Raw genomic sequence first — 20,870 nt, forward strand, 5'->3', positions numbered from 1 at the left:
AACTAATAATAATACCAAGCATAAATCGAATACTCAATAAAATTGCAATTTCGGTAAATACAAACATAAACATTATTAACAAAACTATGTTAAAGTAGTACCAATTACTTTCACACTGTAAGTTACAGTTAAGTAACTTCATTAGCTTACTATTAATGTGTCTGAAAAATTTTGTATAAGTCCTACAATATCATTAATACTTTAAAATAAATATTTAAATAGATTTTAAAGTTATAAATAAGAAGGGATAAAACAATAGAGATAAAAGAGGGGGTGAAACAAGGGAGAAAAAAGAGGGGGTAAAACAGTGGGAGAAAAAAGGAGGTAAACTAATAAAAATGATGGATAAGAGGAAGAGATGAAATAAAATGGAGAAGTGTTTTAAATTTTTAACAAAAAATATTAACATTTCATATATTAGTTAATTTATTAACTTAATTTTTTAAAAATGTCATACAACAACGGAAGCACTATTTTTCTAGAACAGTTTATGTTGTGAGAAAAATACGAAGCATTTTGTTTGAGATTAGCAGGAAGTTCTTTGTAAACAAGCTCTAGATTCGTTTGAGTTTGTAAATGCGAAGTAACTTTATTAAGGTGATCACCATTTAGGCTAAATACTAATATGTCGCGATTGATTGCAACATTATTTTCACAATGCAAAAACATTAGAATGATTACATCGAGACTTTTTATTGTCATAAAATCAATACAAGAAGCATAAAAATCAGTACGAGAAATAAAAGTTTCTGACTGTAGCATTATAGAAGATATTCCAATTTGTGGCTCTGCATAACTAACTAACTTGTAATCTTTACGGAGAATACCTCTAGTAGACATTTTAGACATTTCACTTTGGGCTAAAAGTAAAAAAATTTTAATCACTTTTTTACCAAAAATTTAATGAAAAAATATGCATAAAAAACGAATGTGGCTATTTATATATACTGTATGTACACGAAATTGGCTATTTATTTACCAATTTAAGTGGGGAGAAAATGCAGGAAATTTACATATATCGACTGAGGGTTTGGGTTAGGGTATGTAATCATAATGCGAACACTTACAGTAACTCTTTCCCTGATTTATGTACACTTCCTGAATGTTCTCGCTATTTAATTCAGTCGATGTATTTATTGTACACACATGGACCGATTTTTAATAAGAGAAAAACTAAAATTTTCTTCTCATTCAGAAAAAAATTTGTAAACATACAAAAATATGTGAAGTTTTGGTGTAAAAATTAATTTATAAATTAGTATTAAACAAATGAAATAGATTATAGGTACAACCTTGAATATAATAAATATTTACTTAATAAATATAAATATAAAAAAGAATCAATTCTTTCAAACTTTTTTTCTACTTTAAATTAAACATACCAGTTTTAAGCATTAAAAAGTAATCGTCTTTATCAAGTTCTGTGTAACCTAGTAACACTTCTGACATGAATACATCAAGTTCAGTTGTCCGCCCATTATGAAGATCAAGATTTACAGTATCATTTAGTATTCCAGCCAACAAAAATTCTGAAACTGGTTTACTCTCAAAAAATTCTCGTTTATTATAATAAATTATTTCAGCAATTAAGGTACAACAAGACCCTACCATCTTTATATTTCGTTTGGCATTTATATGATGCAAATCATCATGGTGATGGTCTAAATTAAGTTTGTTTAAATTTAAACATTATTTAAACAATATTTAATCATTATTTAACAACTTGTTAAAATAATCTTTAATTAATATTCAAAAAATATTTAAAATTACTATATTTAAACATTGTTTAAACAATAATTAAACATTGTTTAAACAATAATTAAACATCGTTTAAATATTGTTTAAACAATATTTAAACGATTTAAACGATCAAAAAATGTTTAAAAATTGTTTAAACAATTTGTTGAATAATTCCAAAAAAACAAAAAAAATTGTACTTTAGTTTCTGAGACCCAATTTTTTGGCATAAATTAATAACTTTTATTTAAACATAAAATAACTAATGATTTTTATTTCTCATAATTTATAAATATGTACTAAAAATGATATAACTAACTTTTATATTATTGAAATATAATACTGATAAATAGTTATATATGTTATATATTGTTATATATAATATATAAGTATGTATCAATATTACAACTTTCTGCTTTCGGTTTACCCACATAAAGGTGTAAATATTAAAAAAATCTTTTTGTAACTCTTGTTTTTTTTATAACAAAATGTTTTTGCTATTATTATCACAGATTTGCCATTTACACAAATCATATCTATATGATATGTGTTGATGCATTTAAAAAACTGTATTCCAGGATCTAAGAGATTAAAACCATACCGTAAAGTATTAGGTTGAATGTTTTTGTGGTTTCAAAATCCTGTACTTTAACAAAATCATTGAGAGTATCTCCACAATCATTGAGAGTATCTCCATGAGTTGGACAAACTTGATTTGATTTTCTTCCAGTTAATGTATTTAAAATATTGCTATCAATTAGTGTCATAAATAAAGTAAAGTTCATTTGAATTTTTACTATTAAATAACAAATTGGTAATGTCTCTAACTTATTTATTTGTCTGTCATAACCATGTCAATATGACAATAAAATGTGCTCCTTGGATTTCTTTATAGATTCAACTTTTAATGATGTAGAAAGGTTGAGGAGAGCAATTGTTCCATAAGATCATATCATCTTCCAAGTTCAGTCAAACAGTATAACAGTTGTCACAAATAAATTTAAATAAGAATGACTGCCACCAGCATTAAATTTTTGTTTATAGGCTGAATAACAGGAAATGCCATCAAAACCGTAGTTAAATATTATCTCTGGACTAATTTCACTATTGGCCTAATAACCAAGACTAGCTTTGTGACCAAAAATCTCCATTTCCAATATCATTGCGCAAGTACCATTTAAAAGTTTATTAGAACATGAGATCAGGCGTTTTGTACAATTAAAAGAAGTGATTTTTCACCACATGGTATTACTTAATACTAGTTTTTTTTTTTAAATTTAGGTGGCCCAAGATGGACTAGAGTTCGATTCTTTTAAAAACAAAGGCAAAGTGTTTCTTTTGCTAACGTGCAGCCATAGATGTTGCTTGCAATATCATAAATGTTTTATGAGAGTTTCTAACTATTTGAATGACGTAATCATATACAGTTTTTCTTATTTTTTTCTTTTTCTATTTTAGCCACACATTAAATAAATTCTTGTATTTGAAATAATACATCACTAAACACAAATATATATTTATTTTATGGGGGCAATTATGGGCAAGTTTTAAAAGTTGGAAAATATTTCTAAACACCAACTAAATTTAATCCTGTAAAAAAACATTTAAAGAAATGGTCACTAAACACTTACTCACTGTAATCTAAGCATAATAAAAATATTATTTTGAGTGCATATTATAAACAAACTAAGCTATTAGTTTCAAAATAGACTATGTTTATTTACACTTTAAACTTTTAAAGTGTAAATAAACACAGTTAATTACACTTTAATGGTTAAACTCATGAAGCCACACACACACACAGACACACATAAATCCTTTTATCCATACAAAAAAATGACTTTTTGCCAAAAAATCTGGTCATAGAAATCATAGTGCATTGTTAAAAAAATGTTTAAACAATATTTAAAAAAAAATTTAAACATTGCTTGAATATTGTTTAAGCAATGTTTCAATATTGTATAAAAATATTGTTTAAACAAATTGTTGAACAATTTTTAAATACCATTTGAACAATATTTAAACATTCTTTAAATAATGTTTAAATAATTTTTTTACTCACATTTGGTTTTCATTTCGTTTCTCGAAAAAAAATTTAGTAGCAGGAGTAGAAAAAAAAACTTTAGTAGCAGGGGCGGATCCAGACAAACCAGTATAGAGGGGAACACCATTTTAGATTTTTTTAGGTTTGGTGGATCTTGATCATCTAGTATAAAAACAACTTTTATATTACAAGATTTATAGGACAAGTCCACAAATTTTACTAAAACTTTGTATCATTTTGAAACAATCTGTCTATTAGATCTAATTTAATTCTTTATTTTTCAAACAATGTGGTGAGTTAAATATATGTAAAAATAATTAAATGAGGAGCCCCCCTCTTTTGAATCCGCCCTTGTTTTGTAGTTCAAGAGAAACATACTGAAGATACCTATTATATCAACAACTTTATTTTCTGTATTCTGCAACAATGTTTCGTAGTTATGATCAACCAAAGTAAGTTTAAAATTATTCAAACTATTAATGCAAATATCATCAATGAATACCATATTATCAGTAGTTATATCAAATTTCTTGCACAAAGCTGAAGCTTCAAAACATAAGTCAAAATCTTCACGATGCATAGGTAACAATGCCACAAAATTTTCCTACTTATAACAAAATAATAAAACTTATACTAATATAGTTACCATATTACTCATAATCTTTAGCTACCAGATCACTTATACTCTTTAGTTACCAGATCACTCACACTCTTTAGTTACCAGATCACTGACACTCATTAGTTACCAGATCACTCATACTTTTTAGTTACCAGATCACTTACAATCCTTAGTTACCTCATTTTAAACTATTTTTTACTTAACTACTACACTACAGCAATTTTCATTTTGAAATTTTTAAGAAAACAAAACTGAACTAAATAATTTGTTGACAAATTTAAATTTAACATCACATTCACAGATTTAAGAATATATGTGTTGCAAATGATGCAGAAAGTGCATAATTCATTATAATAATAAATATCATTATTCTTAGGAAATAAAAAAACAAACACTTGGTTAGCTAGGTTTAAACTAATGAACAAACAACATGACTTTTTCATGAGCCTTTGTAATAGGTTTTTACATAAAGGATGGTGCTAGAAGCTGGGAATCTTACTTTATAATGTGTATTAAAGTATGTTGCCTCTTTAAAAATGATAAAGAATCAGGAAGTAGAAATGCACTCTTTTGAAAATGTTGGTTCTCTTTAATTTTTATATTATAACCTTATATTCCATATATACCTTAGCATTATAACCTTATATACCATAGCATAAGAAGTATAACTATTATAACCTTATCCCAGCTAACGCATGCTTAATTGGCCCAACGTTGGGTTAACGTTGGATTGGATGACTAACGTTGGCCCAACGTTGTGCCAACGCAATGTAACTCGACGTAGATTTTCATCACATTGGCTCTACGTTGGGCCAACTTACTTTGAAAAACCTACGCTTGCGGCTTATCGAGCTATTCATGCAAAGCATTTATATATAGCATTACAATCTCCATTTTAAAATAGTTTGCTTTTTATAATGGCATCGTTGTAAATTAATAGAAAAAGCGAAGTAATTTTTGAGTGTTCTGCAAAGATATTAGAGCGTTGCGTGCAAGAAATTGTGCAGCTACACTTACAAAGGATTCAATACAATATCTATAATATTATTAGTTTCGCCATAAATCTTAAATCTTAAACCAAGATTTCTGTTGTTTTTATCAAAAAATTTATTGTTAATTTTAGATAATATTATGATCTATTTAGATTAAGTTTTAGTATATTATATTTGTGTATATATATATATATATATATATATATATACACATAGGTATATATGTATATTATATAGTATATATTATTATGTAGGTATAATATATACTATAATATATATGTATATATATATATATATATATATATATATATATATATATATATATATATATATATATATATATATATACAGATATATATATATATATATATATATATATATATATATATATATATATATATATATATATATATATATATATATATATATATATATATATATATATGTATATATATATATATTTATATATATATATATATATATATATATATATATATATATATATATATATATATATATATATATATATATATTTATATAGTATATATTACTGTTACCCGCAGTATCAGGAATTTGCTAAATGCTAATATTTATATTTATTATTTGCTATTTATATTTTTTATATAATACTATTTGCCAAATAATATTATATATATATAGCAAATAATATTATAACTATTAGCATTTAGCTAATTCCTGATACTGCGGGTAAAAGTAATATATACTATATAGCTCTAGTTTATGTATTGAGCACTCTTTAAAATATACATAATTATACATGATAATATAAATATACTATCTTTAATATTTACATATATAGACTTATATATATATATATATATATTTATATATATATATATATATATATATATATATATATATATTTATATATATATATATATATATATATATATATATATATATATATATATATATATATATATATATATATATATATATGTATATATATATATATATATATATATATCGTCACTGCAAAACAAGACTCATTGAAAGTTTTTAACGTTTGTTATATTTACTTTTAGTTAGTAATGTGAGTGAACAACAGAATAGCAATTTGCCTATGCGAAGAATGTCACCTGGTTTATCAACATTAATATGTCTCGTCGTAAATAATGTATTTTTTGCTTTTAAATTTTAAAATATTACATATTTTTTAGTAGTCATTATTACACTGTAGAGTATAAAAAAAGCCTCCAAAAAATACTAGATCCAGGGCTATAAAAGTATTAATCCACCGCTGCGCTCCTCAGATGTTGCTGTGGTATTAACTGACAATATATTTTTGCCATTGCATACCATTTTTATAGCATCTTTAGCAGGTTCTACTTGAAAGAGCTTCAGTGTACTTTTAATAAAATATTTTATCTGATCTTATGGGTTTATTTTTAAACTTTTCAGATTATTTATCTTGTTTTGATTGATGGACGAGTTGTTGAAGAAACAGTGAGCAACATTTTCTGTTAATTGATGGCTACAGAAGTGGATCAACAAAGTAAACAGTGAAGGTCAAGGAGGACAAAGCAAGGGATGAAAAACATGAATCTATTGTTTATGGTTAGTGATCAATAAATATTAAACATGATAATAGTTATGTTGTATAGGGCCATTCAGTTATAACATAAAACAATTTACTTATACACATGTAAGTTTTAACTTATACTTAAGTTATAACTGAATGTAACCCTATTTAAGGTTTTAACTTTTAGGAAACCCAAGTTGGCTTTACGAAAAATAGATAAAATTTGGTTTAAATGTAAATAGAATGTAATTGGTTTCATTTGTTGTCTTTTTAATGATTGCCCAACAAATTTCTTTTAAACTGTAGTTAATCTATTTTTTAGGGCTACTAAAGTTTTTGAAATGTTTTAACACAAAGTTATTTAATAATATTTAAATGTATTTTTTTTACGACAAGGTGCAAAAGATGTTTCAAAAGCGGAAGTAAACGATCAAATGAAGTCATGGGTTCGTAAATTGTACGACCGAAAAAAGTCAGATGGTGCGAGGATTGATTATGCATGCCACTCGGAACTTTGGGACAAAGGCAGTGATGCAAATGGCGAAGATAATATCTAGATTATTGTATAACAGTTTTAATATTATCTGATATACATTTCATTTTATTGAATATGTTTTGTTTTTCACCTTGAAAATAAATTTAGCTTGAATGAAATAACAAACACATTTCAGTTTGCATTTGATTAAAACAATTTAAATAGCTTTAATCATACGTCGATTGCAATTGCAATCTTTTTAATACATTAAAAATAAACAAATTTAAGAAATTTTATGTTAACAATGACCTAACTAACTGCGTGCTAGTTACAAGTAGCGTTTATAATTCACTGAACCTAATAAAATATATCGTCGGATAAATGCTGGCTAAACTGCATTGGGCCAATGTAATCGGGCCAATGTATGCCCGGCGGCCATCAAGGAATCGGCCCAACGCTGGATGCCAACGTTGGGCCAACGTTACAAGAAGCATTGGGCCAACGTTGGCCCAACGCTGGTGTGTTAGCTGGGATATACCATAGCATAAGAAGTATAACTATTATAACCTTATATACCACAGCATAAGAAGTATAACTATTATAAGCTATTATATACCACAGCATAAGAAGTACATTTATAACTATAATAAAAGTCTTCATCAGTCATTCGGTCTTGTCCGTTTGAAATTTAATGCCAGCGCACAAAAAAGCGCTGGCAGGATGGTCTTTTTAAAGTTAGCCTGCCCGATTTAAAAACTTCATTTTTTTCTGCTATTTAAATTAAATTTTTCATAAAAGTTGAACAAATGAACAAAAAAATTTATATATTTTCAAAAGTATTTTTAAAATTCGAATTTTTTATAACTTAAACTTCTGAAAAGCATTCCTTTGAAAGATTAATTTATTATTTTTAACAAAAATTTCTATTAGACGTGGAGTTGGAGGTTTAAGCATCTGATTGTTAGTTGCATCTGAGCTGTTTTACCAGTGCCTACCAAACAAAGCTTTCCATTGTCATGAAAAGAATGTTGCAGAGGAAAAAAATAATAAAGTCAGACTAACAGGTACAACAACAGAAAAATTACCTATACTTATTGGCAAATCTAAAATTCTACGATGTTTTAAGTATATTAAATAACTCCCTAGCACATACTGGAATCAGCTAAAAAGTTAGATGACCAGATACTGTTTTACAAAATGGGTAAAGAAGTGAGCCTCTTTTTTTCAAGCTCAGGACAGGAAAGTAGCACTCCTGGTGGATCTGTCCTGTCCATTCACACATTAAGGGCTAAGTAACATTAATCTTATATTTTTTCCTCCTAGTACCACATCTGTCCTCAGCCTATGGATCAAGACATAATACAAAGCAAAATGAAGTATTAAAGTTGCAAAATTGAGCATGTATAAAGGTTGTCATTAACAAAAAAAAATCTCTTGACCAGTAAAAGATCTCATTTTGAAAAGAGGATGAAATGATTGATGAAATTGAAAATGTTGACAAGATTGAAGTGTTAACAATAGATGTCAAATATAGATGTTTTTATAGATGTAAAAGCCTCACCATACCGATCTGATGTTCAATTAGAAGATGCTTTTGAAATACTTTGCTGTAGAGCCCCAAAATATATTTGGAACAATATTGCTTTACCTAATTTAATTTTGATCTTCTTCTGTATCTTTTCAAATTGAAAAATCTTTTAATTGCTCACATTAATAATATTTGATATTAATATATATATTTAATATATATATATATATTTAATATATATATATATATATATATATATATATATATATATATATATATATATATATATATATATATATATATATATATATATATATATTATTTTATAGACATTTTTATTAAGCTTTATTACCTATAATAAAAAGCAATATGTGCATGCATACATTACTTTATTATGTTAAATTTAAAGATATTTTAAAACTTATTACTTTGTCAACACTAGTATAAGGTTCTTACAACAACAATCATAATGATCTTCTATCAGATACCTTCAATGTTATTAGTACTTTTTTATGTTATAAATTGCATAAATTTTAATTACTTTTATTAAATTTAAAAAAAAAAAAAAAAAAGCAACTATCAAATATAAACTAAACAGTTAGAAAAAAGTAAAATAAAATACAGGAATGAAATATGATCCCTAGCACAGAATCCTGAGGATCTAATGAAGGTAGAAAAGATAGATTTGAAGCAATCCTAGGTTTCAAAATTTTTCGAAAAACTTTAGCATTTGCTGTTGTTAGTTATTTTTAGTAAAAGTCTGGTAATTTAACTTATTTGAACGCTTCTTTTTTTTTAAATTTTGAACTCTTGTTATTTTGAACTTTTTTGCAGGTCCATTGAGAATTCGAAATATCAAGAGTCAACTGTATATACATATAGATAGAACCTGATAAAATACTGATTTAAGGAGCTGTGAGAGTTTCAGTACATACATTGACTTATATATAAAAAACATTGAAGGGAGTTGCTGTTACATGGCAAAAAAAAGCTAGCAAATGTAAATTTTTGTGTTATAATATATATATATATATATATATATATATATATATATATATATATATATATATATATATATATATATATATATATATATAATAAATATATATATATATAAACAAAAAACAAACAAACAAATATATATATATATATATATATATATATATATATATATATATATATATATATATATATATATATATATAAACAAACAAACAAATATATATATATATATTTGTTTGTTTGTTTATATATATATATATATATATATATACATATATATATATATATATATATATATATATATATATATATATATATATATATATATATATATATATATATATATATATATATATTATATTACAAAAATTTGCATTTGCTAGCTTTTTTTGCCATGTAACAGCAACTCCCTTCAATGTTTTTTATATATAAGTCAATGTATGTACTGAAACTCTAAAACTAAAAGAGGTAGATATGGGGGTTTAGTACATATATCGACTATCTTATAGCATGTTGCCGATAGGAGTGCTGCTACATTGACTGAAGGTTTAGCAAGGGGCAGCAATCTTTTCTTTTATTATTTTTCATTTTCTTCTTTTTTTTTCCCCGAAAAATAAAAGCACACGCTTTCAGAATAAGAGCGCAAGAAGCATATTAGGAAATTGTGTTTTTATATGCTTTCTGTAGTATGAATTGTTCATAATATATATATATATATATATATATATATATATATATATATATATATATATATATATATATATATAAATATATATACATATATATTTATACTTACAAACACACACACACACATATATATATGTACATATATATATATAGTATATATATATATATATATAATATATAATATGCAATATATATATATATATATATATATATATATATATATATATATATATATATATATATATACACACACACATATATATATATCTACATATATATATAATATATATCTAAATATATATACAATATATATATATATAATATGCAACATATATATATATATATATTGCATACTATATATTATATACATATATATACTATATATATACATATATATATATATATATATATATATACACATATGTGTGCGTGTATATATATATATATATATATATATATATATATATATATATATATATATATATATATATATATATATATATATATATATATATATAAGTTAAGTTAGTATTCTACAAATAGAGTGCTCCATGTTATTAAAGAACAGAGCAATAATTAATTAGTAATATTTATATATATATTTTACTAATTAATTATTATATATATAAGTAGTGTCTGGACTCTCTATATGATAAAAACTAGTTCGGAGCGGAATGGAATACAAATTTTCTTCAGACTTACGATAAAAATCGGTTTCGAGAAAAAAAATCTTTCTCGAAAGTTGGAAATTAATGGAATTTTTTGAGAAATTTTTTGAGACTGTTCGTAATGTTTTGGTAATATTTTATCATATTTTATCGAAAAGTTTCTCATTTTTTCTCAAAATTTTTTTACTGTAATCCATAATATTTTTTTTGAAGTAATTAGCTTATACCATATAAAAAGTCCATAATTATAAATAACAGTTCTAGTTCTTAATAATTATAAATAGTTATAGTTGTTAGTTTTAAATTCCAAATTAAGAACAGAAAAAAGAAAGACAAAAAATTCAAACAGATTTATATACATAGTTAAATAAAAGGTAATACATAATTTTATATTACAAGATTTAAAAAAAAATTAAACCTTAACAACAAAAAAGAATATCATTATTAATCAAATGAAAAGAAAGGTAACAGTTTTTGAAAATATTTACAGTAAAAAACTGGCAGAAAAACCATACATTTTTGTATAATTTGTTGGTTTTGTTTGTTTGTTTTTTAATTATTTGTCATTTTATCTACGAGGACTTATTTAAATATATTACTATTACTATTACTATATACATATTCACGTATAATGTAAATATTCACCAATGCACATTTTCTTGATCACTATAAAAAATTATAAGATGAATATTTTATTAGTTATTTAGGTGATCTGTGTTTACTAACCAATCAGCTTGAAGAAAACAACAAGCGGTTGGAAGACTCGATTGACAAGCTTGAAGGTGAAAACAAAAAGTTTGAAAACAACAAAAAGTTAGAAGAAGATATATTTAGTAATTTTCTCTTTTTTGTAATATAATAACTGTCACAAAATAGATTATATTAACATATAATGTCAAAGGTATTTTTACAACACCATCTAATTTAAAAGCAGTTCTCTGCAACAACAAAAAATCTAAATTAGTACCAAAATTACCACCCTGGGGTGTACAAGCTTTTTACTGAAATAAAATATTCTTTTATCAAAAACAAACTTTATTAATTATAATTATTAATCAATGAACTTAAAATTTGACTTTATTTGTCACTTTTATCTTATATATCAGTTAGATGAACTCCACATTTGAGCAGTGACCTTCTCTAGCTTAAGATGGGTTTGGTCGATTGAAGGCTCTGGATACTCTTCTTTTTTTCTATTGTGAACCATTTTCTGATGGCTGCCTTCTCTTTAGAGGTTTTTGGGTTGGTACTTTGGGGCTATCCTCCTTCTTTGCTACTTCCTCTTCCCTTTTTTTGTCAGCCTCTTCTTTCTCCTCATCACTCAACAGTTTGACCTTCATTTTCTTAACCACCAACTCATAGTTGACCTTGATGAGAGTTATCTTCTTGGACGTGGAAGGATCCAAGTTCTGCCTTTTTGAACTGATGATGTTTCCACTCTGTGAAAAGAGTCTTTCACTACTGCTTGAAGCTGCTGGGACACAAAGCCATTCTCTTGCCAATTCTGCCAGTAGAGGCAGATGTCCCTTGTTTGCTTTCCACCATTGTAATGGATCCACCTTATGTCTGTCTGGTGCTTGAGGCATTGCTTGGTAAGCATCAAACTCACTCCGAAGAGATGGTTTTTGTTGGCTGAAAAAAATATTTATTTTAAAATTGAATTTGTTCAAAATAGTTTTAAACAAGTTTTTTTTCGCTGGTTATTTTATATCAGAAAAAGAGTTTTTTTTTTTTTATGTATATCTAAATAAATTGAATAACTTTTTACTTTCTGCTATAAACAAATATTTTAAATCCTTTGTATACTTTATCAGAAAAAATGACTAAACTTTATTGCTCTCAATTTTTATATTTAATTATAAAAATAAGAGTTACATAATATTGTGTGGTTCTTGATTTTGCCACAATGCTTCATTTTCCTCCATATATTAATTGTCATCCATTGTAATGCTAATGTCACTCAAACTATCTGATTCCTGTCTCTGCTCATAAAAGGCTTGTGTAGTAGGATGTTCATCTAACAACTTGCTGATAACCTACTCATACAACTTGTACTCTTTCAGAAGTAGACCATGGTAGTGAGGGTGAAACAGGTTACCCATGATGTAGGCAGTGGTGTGTTTTCCCATGCCATTAAACCTTGACTGATGATTGATCTGTTCCACCAATTCTTTAGAAAACCTTCTAACAACTACAGCAACAAAATGTGTTTCTGGCTCAGCCTTAAATGACTCAAAATACTATGTCATTTTGTAGATGGTGATCATGACAATATGCTGACAGGTTCACTGTCTTTTGAAAATTTTTCACTGATGAGTTTCAATGACTTAAGGGCTAAGAGCAATCCTTGCATCAACTCAAAGTCATTATTTGATAGAATGATACCCTGAAAAAAAATTGAAACTTAAGTAAGAAATACTTTAACAAAAAAATTGGTTATTTTTTAATTTATGTTCAATATTTCTATTAAAGCACAAACTTATTTTCCAAAGTAGATGTTCGTAAAAAGTATTCCTATTTGTCACAAAATAATAATTTCTCCAAAAATATTTTTTTATTTTTTTTTATTGAAAGCATTAAAAAATTATCACTCACCTCAAGAAGTTGGTTTTCCTTTCTCCTTAAGTTGGATCAATGCCCTCTTCATTCTCAAAATGGTCTCCAACATCATGTAGTTGAAGTTCCACCTTGTTGCAGCAGGAGTGATTAATTTGACAGTCACAGTCAATTTCTCTTACAGTCACAACCTTTAACAATTCCTTGACATGCCAAGGATGATCTGTGGACTGCGTTTGACAATTTGGTAGCATTTTTAAGCATTTCCTTGAGCTTTTTAATGTTGTTGATGGACCTGCTGAGGGCTGTGTTCAATAGAGGGTCACCACACAGCAATAAAGAACAGCCACAAACAATCAGTAATGAGATTACAGCTTTCTTTGGTGCTGCTGCTTCATGAACAACTACTTTTTGATTAAAATCTTTTAAAACAGGGTATTCTGCCATTATATCATCAAGACCCTACAAATTTTATTTAGAAATTTTTAATTTGTTATTAAAAATGGTATATTTCAATGAAAAAAGAAAAATATTTTAAAAAACATTGATTTTTATAAAAATTAAATGTTTTTTTAGTACTACAAAAACTTGCTTAAAGATAAGCTGATGATTTTAGTTTCTTAACATCATATTATATTTTTAGAAATAGATAAAATGTTTTAGAAAATTGTTAAAATTTTTTGAAAAAAATAAAAAAAAATAATTACCTTGGCAATCATGTAGGACCTATGTTGACCTGTAAAGTTGTCAAAGTCCAAAATGATTTTTTTTAACTTAAACTCCTTGCTGATGTAGTGAAGGGTAAGTGAAATAAATGGATCTTCAGCTTTGGAGGTCCAATAATCAGTGCCACACCTCTGCAATCTGGTAGGTCATTTTCCAATTCAGACTTAACTACATCCATGACAGATGAGTACAAAAGTGGCAGCTTGTACTTCTTAAAAGTGGTCAGGTCCTTTATTGACACTCTAGGATTGGAGTACTTGACAAAGTCTTTAAAGGCTGGGTCACTTGCAACTTCAAAAGCAGATCCTTAAAAAACAAAAATGCTAACCATATTACAAGACTTGAGGCATTTCCTTAATTTATGATATCGAAATTATTAAAACATTTTAGATTAATTTGAAATGACTATGAAATGTTTTCTGAACTTTTTTGAAATATATGACATGTAATGTTCTCATTACACAGATTTTTTATTGCAGTCATTAAAAAATTATTGGTCTCTTTAAAAAAACCTGGTAATTTATATCTCAATTTAAATTGATTTAAATTGTACTTTTATCTAAAATGCAACTTATAAAAAAATTACCTGTTCTGGCAATGAACTTCATTATTTCCATGTCAGCCTCCAACTGTTTCTTGTGTTGAGAGAAGTACTTTCCAAGGTCATATTCTACAAAAGTTTTCTGAGTCCCGATGGCTTTCATTTTGACATTCTGAGAAAGGGTATAGAGGGCTTACTTTGTCTACTTACTTTATACTTTGTCTTGAGCCTCATCAAGGCCAACAGTTGCCTCATGGATTTCTTTAAGGTCCTCAGACCTTTTCTCCTCCCATTCAGCCATTAGTTTGGTCAACTTTGCAAAGTCATGTGGGTGCTTTGACTTTAGGTGGTACCTTTCACTGGAGGTTGAAGATTGCATTTTTTATTTTTGTTCACACTTTTTACATACATACAGCAAGGGGGTAGTCTAAGTCAGGAAAAAATTTCCTTGCCAAAGAAGGTCCAGAAGCCATTATTTGATTTCGGCATTTTGATTTGAGTTCACTAATATTTTTTTAACTTTATCACAAAAATTCCAATGAAAAACAAAAAGTTTTTTTTTTCAATTTTTTATTCAAATTTTTGGCTTCTTGCCTTTATCAAGAACAAAAGTAGACTAAAGAAATATTTTCTTCATCATTTATATTCAACAAACTTAGAAATAGTTTCATTTAAATTTAACTTAAAATTAAATTAGAATTAATAATTGTCAAGAAGTTATTAAACAAAGATTAAACTAAATTTTAATTTTTACCACAAACAAAAAATTAAGAAGAGAATTCAATAATAGTTATTAATTAAAATAATAATAGTTATTATTTAAAACAAAAAATAAAATAAACATAAAAATAAACAAACAACAATTAAAAAATTTGTTGTAAAATTTAACGATTAAAAAAAGGTTAAATAAATTTAAGGTGGTTTACCTATAGAATTTTTTTTTCGATAATAATAAGCTCCACCATGAATTTTTTTTTAATATTATAAAATTAATATTAAAAAATTAAAAAAAAAATAATTTGAAAGTAATTTGCCTCAATTATTCATACTTTTTTTTACAACTTTTGTGTAATAAACTGAAAGTTTCATGACATGACTACCAAAAAGGTTTACATCAGATAATTTCAAAAATTTAGATTAAATATATAATGACCCAACATTGCTTTCTGTTGATCTTTTATTATTTTCTGCTCTGCAAAGGATAATGATCAGTACCAAAATCAACGATGATTTATGATAGCGAGTATACAAGGAATAAATATACTTCCAAACTAGCTCATCTCTCATTTGTAACCATGGTTTTGAAAAATACATTCTCATGTATAAAGATATTTTTTTTTTTTAAAAGATTGCATTAAAAATAACCAATATTGAGTGATATACTGCATAAAAATATTACTTCCTTTATCACTAAATTTTATTTTTAAATCCATGGCATAAATGAATCTAATAATAATGAACTAACTGTGAAAATTTCAGATCAAAAGCAGGTGTTATACTAAAGTTATAATGTCTTGAACTTTTGAAAAATTGTAAAAACTAAAAAAGTTTTAACAATTTTTTTTTTTTTTTTTAAGTTAATCAAATTTTAAAGTTATTTTTTTAGTTTTAGACAATTAAAATTTGAATAAACATGTCAAACCACCAGCTTTAACTGGGTATAAACCCAGTTGCTCCTTTTGGGTTTCAATATCAGGATACCCCTTCTTTATTGTTCTTTAAGTTTTTATTCCTCGTGAATGAATGTCTAAAGATTCGGTCTGGAAAAGCACCATCACTTTCCATAGAACTAGAAGATTCTAAATTGTTGATTGAACAATGAGATAATTTTAAAGCTTTGTTTTTCAAAGAACCTTTACAATTCTTCCACATTTTACAGCCACGACAAAACTTAGGCAGTATTTCTACACCAACGCATTTGTCTGTAATGATTCCAGACACGTAATCATTTAAAGAATTAAACCTTCTTTCTTGTTAAGCACCATAAAGTTTGATACATTTTTTTATTGGGTCATTATTAATGTCTATTTCTTTACAAACTACATTTTAATAGACAAAATGGCTTTATTATAATATTCCTTTGCAACTTTTTTTGTAAGTGATTGAATGAATTATTTTTCATACTAAAACATATTCATGCATTTTAAAAATTTCTTTATTCTACTCACCTTTTTTTCTATTCACCTTTTCCTATTTCATGAAAAGCAATAACAGCACATAGGTTTGCTTCAAAGTTTTTTTTTGAGACTGATCTGTACTTAAACACTTCAGTGATGTGTATGAACACTTATTCCATTTATAACAAGTACAACCAACTTTGAATAAAAGACAAAACCTTTTCGAGATGTTAGGTTATCTGTTAATATTACAGTACTGTTACATACATGGCATTTTAGAAGTGATACTACATTTTTTAAATTCCAAAAGTTTACAAAACATATTTAATTTTCATTGTTATTATTACTTTTGTTCATGTCATTACGTTGATATCTATTTCCAACTAATTTTCTTCCACTGGATGAGGCTACTTCCTGTTGAACAGACACAACATTTGGCATTTTTGATTTTGTGAATTGATTACACTGTAACTTTTTCTTTTTTAAATGTGTAAAGTTTTGTTTCTTATGAAGTTTCACAATCTCCATATTCTATGCATGCAGTGTTTGTAAAACAAATATATAAAAAGTTGAGATACAAATTTAAGAAACTTATATAACACCTAAAGGCTTTATTTGATATGTTAAAAATGTGCTTTTGTTACTTAAAAACATGACTAAAAGTGTTCGTAATTTGCATAACAAAGCAAAGTATACATAACATTCATATTTCAAAAAACATTAACTAAATGAAATAAAGAACTTTCTTTATCTCATTTAATTAATAATTTTAATTAATATCCTTTCTTTAAAAAAGGATACTATAAACAAATTTGTGGTTGTCAGTACGTTGCTATGCGCGATACTATGCGTTTTTATAATACACAGTATAAGATTTTGTTTTATAACAAAAAAACAAAAATATATTTTAAACTTTTTTTTTTATAAAATAAGAAAGCTGAAGAAATTTTGTACAAAAATTATCAACAAAAAAAAAAAAAGATTTTTTTTTAATTTTGTGGCTTTTTCTTATAGGTGAACCACCTTAAAAACATATTGTCGTCAAATTAAGACATCTTACAAAAAATAATTGTTTTTGAAAATTATTGAAAACAATTAATTTTTATAGAAAATACCCGAACAGGAATCGATAAACATTTTATTCCTTCTGACTTTACAAAAAAACATGGAAACAAGAAATAATAATTTATCGTTTCCGAATTTTTCAGTTTTTATCGAAAATTTCTCATAAACCATAATTTTATTCGACAAAGTCTGGACACTATATATAAGTATATAAACTTATATATATAATAATTAATTAGAAAAATAGATATATATATTTTAAATACCTTAAAGTCACAAATTCCGGCACATCCCTAATGTATATATATATATATATCACAAATTCTGGCCGGAACGGAATTCCGGTACATCCCTAATATATATATATATATATACATATATAATATATATATATATATATATATATATATATATATATATATATATATATATATATATATATATATATATATATATATATATATATATATATATTAGGGATGTACTGGAATTCCCTTCAGGCCGGAATTTGTGACTTTTAGGTCATTCCGGTTTCGGGCGAAATTATAATATTTTAGGCCGGAATGCCGGAGTTTATTTTTTACTTTTTTTTTAAGACTTGTGACACAGACTGTTTACATTAAATCAAAAAATCATTGTCGTACAGGGCAATGAAGAGCTATAGGTAAACCTAGGTAAAAAAATGCAAACTTCTTAACAAACACAAATGTAAGTTTAGGTAAAGCTACAATTAAGTGGTCTAAAATAATTTTGTTTTTTCACTTGCTGTGCTCTGGTCAGTGGAGGTTTTTTAAACATTAGGAATTTTAATTGAAATAATAAAAGAAAAAAGATTGCTGCCACATGCTAAATCCAGTGTCGATGTAGCAGCACTTCCATCGTGTGTCACTTTGTCGTGGCAGGCTTTAAGATAGTTGATGTAGCAACACTCCCTCGCAGCAGCAGGCTAGAAAATAGTTGATGTATGTACTAAAGCCAATAAATATTCTTTATGTTTATATTAAAAAGTCACCACTTTGAGCAAATCTCTAAACGAAAGCGCAACAACCAAAAAAATAAAATTGTTTTAGACTGCTAAACTTTAGTTTTGCCTAATTTTATTTGCAGTAATCATTTATGTAAGGATTTCTAAAAAGTTAGGAATATTGTGGTGCAAAAAGAATTGCTATCCAGTTTTATTCAACAAACAAGCTCTTTTTTCATCAAAAATGTTACCTGCCTCTAAGAATAGTTTCATTTTTAATGTTCTTTTAGCTAGTTACAAAGAATAGGATCCCTAATACAGTATATATTTTAAATTTAACCTAAATGTAAAAATATAAAACAAAGAAAGAATTTTAAATATAAATATTATGCAGGTTAAAATTTTCAATAAATAATATTGTAAGAAGCAAATAAAAAACAACATATTAGATTTAAATGAAACAAGAATCAAATTAATGAAATATAAAATATATATATATATATATATACATATGTGTATATATATATATATATATATATATATATATATATATATATATATATATATATATATATATATATATATATACATACACACACATATACACTTAAAGGTGAAAAATTACTTGAATATAATTCTCATTCCGGCCGGACTTTTTTAACAATTCCAGTAAATCTGGTTCCGGCTGGAATTCAAAATTTCCAATCTGGTACACCCTTAATATATATATATATATATATATATATATATATATATATATATATATATATATATATATATATATATATATATGTGTGTATATTTCAATGCATATTAATTGCAAAACAGAATGTTACATACCTTTGGTTGAGATGACATGTAGTATGCATAAACCAAAGAACATACAATAGAATCCAGGTCAGCAGATTCATTGCCTATCACTAAGTGTAAATTCGCATCTTTGGAAATGTTCAGCTATTTTGTAAATAGACAATCATCATCATCATCATCATCATCATCATCATCATCATCATCATCATCATCATCATCATCATCATCATCATCATCATCATCATCATCATCATCATCATCATCATCATCATCATCATCATCATCATCATCATCATCATCATCATCACCAAAATTATAGTATAAAAACAACTAACCTTTGATGTTTTAAGGAAGTCTAAAAAACCAGATGTTTGTAACATTTTATTTTAACATTAGATATTGAACTTATTTTTTTATTATTTTTTCATTTTTGCTTAAAATACCTAAAATAGAAAGATCTAAGAAAAAAGAAAAATTAGAATTTTTTCATTTTTATTTATTGTTTTTATCATATTATATTTATTATATTCTTGTAGCTTTAAATTGAAAATTATGAGAAGCCAAATTAAAAATTATGAGATGCCAAAGGATTAATAGAAGTTTCATGAAAAATTTTTTGTTAAAGAAAAAAAGTCTAACTAAATAACTATACAGGTTTTTAATACACTTTTTTCGAATTTTTTGTTTGTTTTAATAACTTTTTAACTACTTGATAACTTGAATAACTCCTTTTTATCCTTTATTCTTTGAGAAACAGAAAATTTAGAAATGTTTGAAATTCAAATATGAAAACATA

The 20,870-nt window shown here is 25.7% G+C and overlaps 1 protein-coding gene across 2 annotated transcripts; it reads right to left on the reverse strand.

Annotated features, from left to right (window-relative positions):
* Window positions 1-413: 413 nt before the first annotated feature.
* LOC101237087 (exopolyphosphatase PRUNE1) lies at window positions 414-20,534 on the reverse strand. 2 transcript variants are annotated; one of them, XM_065809920.1, is made up of 5 exons: window positions 20,410-20,534; window positions 20,105-20,218; window positions 4,169-4,385; window positions 1,383-1,661; window positions 414-860 (listed from the first exon to the last, which is right to left on the reverse strand). In XM_065809920.1, the coding sequence occupies exons 1-5, from the start codon at window positions 20,452-20,454 to the stop codon at window positions 430-432; spliced, it is 1,086 nt and encodes a 361-aa protein (XP_065665992.1). In that variant the 5' UTR covers window positions 20,455-20,534; the 3' UTR covers window positions 414-429. The 2 variants fall into 2 exon arrangements, with proteins under 2 accessions (XP_065665992.1, XP_065665993.1); XM_065809921.1 differs by having other exon boundaries at window positions 4,169-4,388; window positions 20,410-20,482.
* Window positions 20,535-20,870: the final 336 nt, after the last annotated feature.

This window comes from Hydra vulgaris, chromosome 11 (assembly GCF_038396675.1).
Source record: "Hydra vulgaris chromosome 11, alternate assembly HydraT2T_AEP".
Taxonomy (NCBI): domain Eukaryota; kingdom Metazoa; phylum Cnidaria; class Hydrozoa; order Anthoathecata; family Hydridae; genus Hydra; species Hydra vulgaris.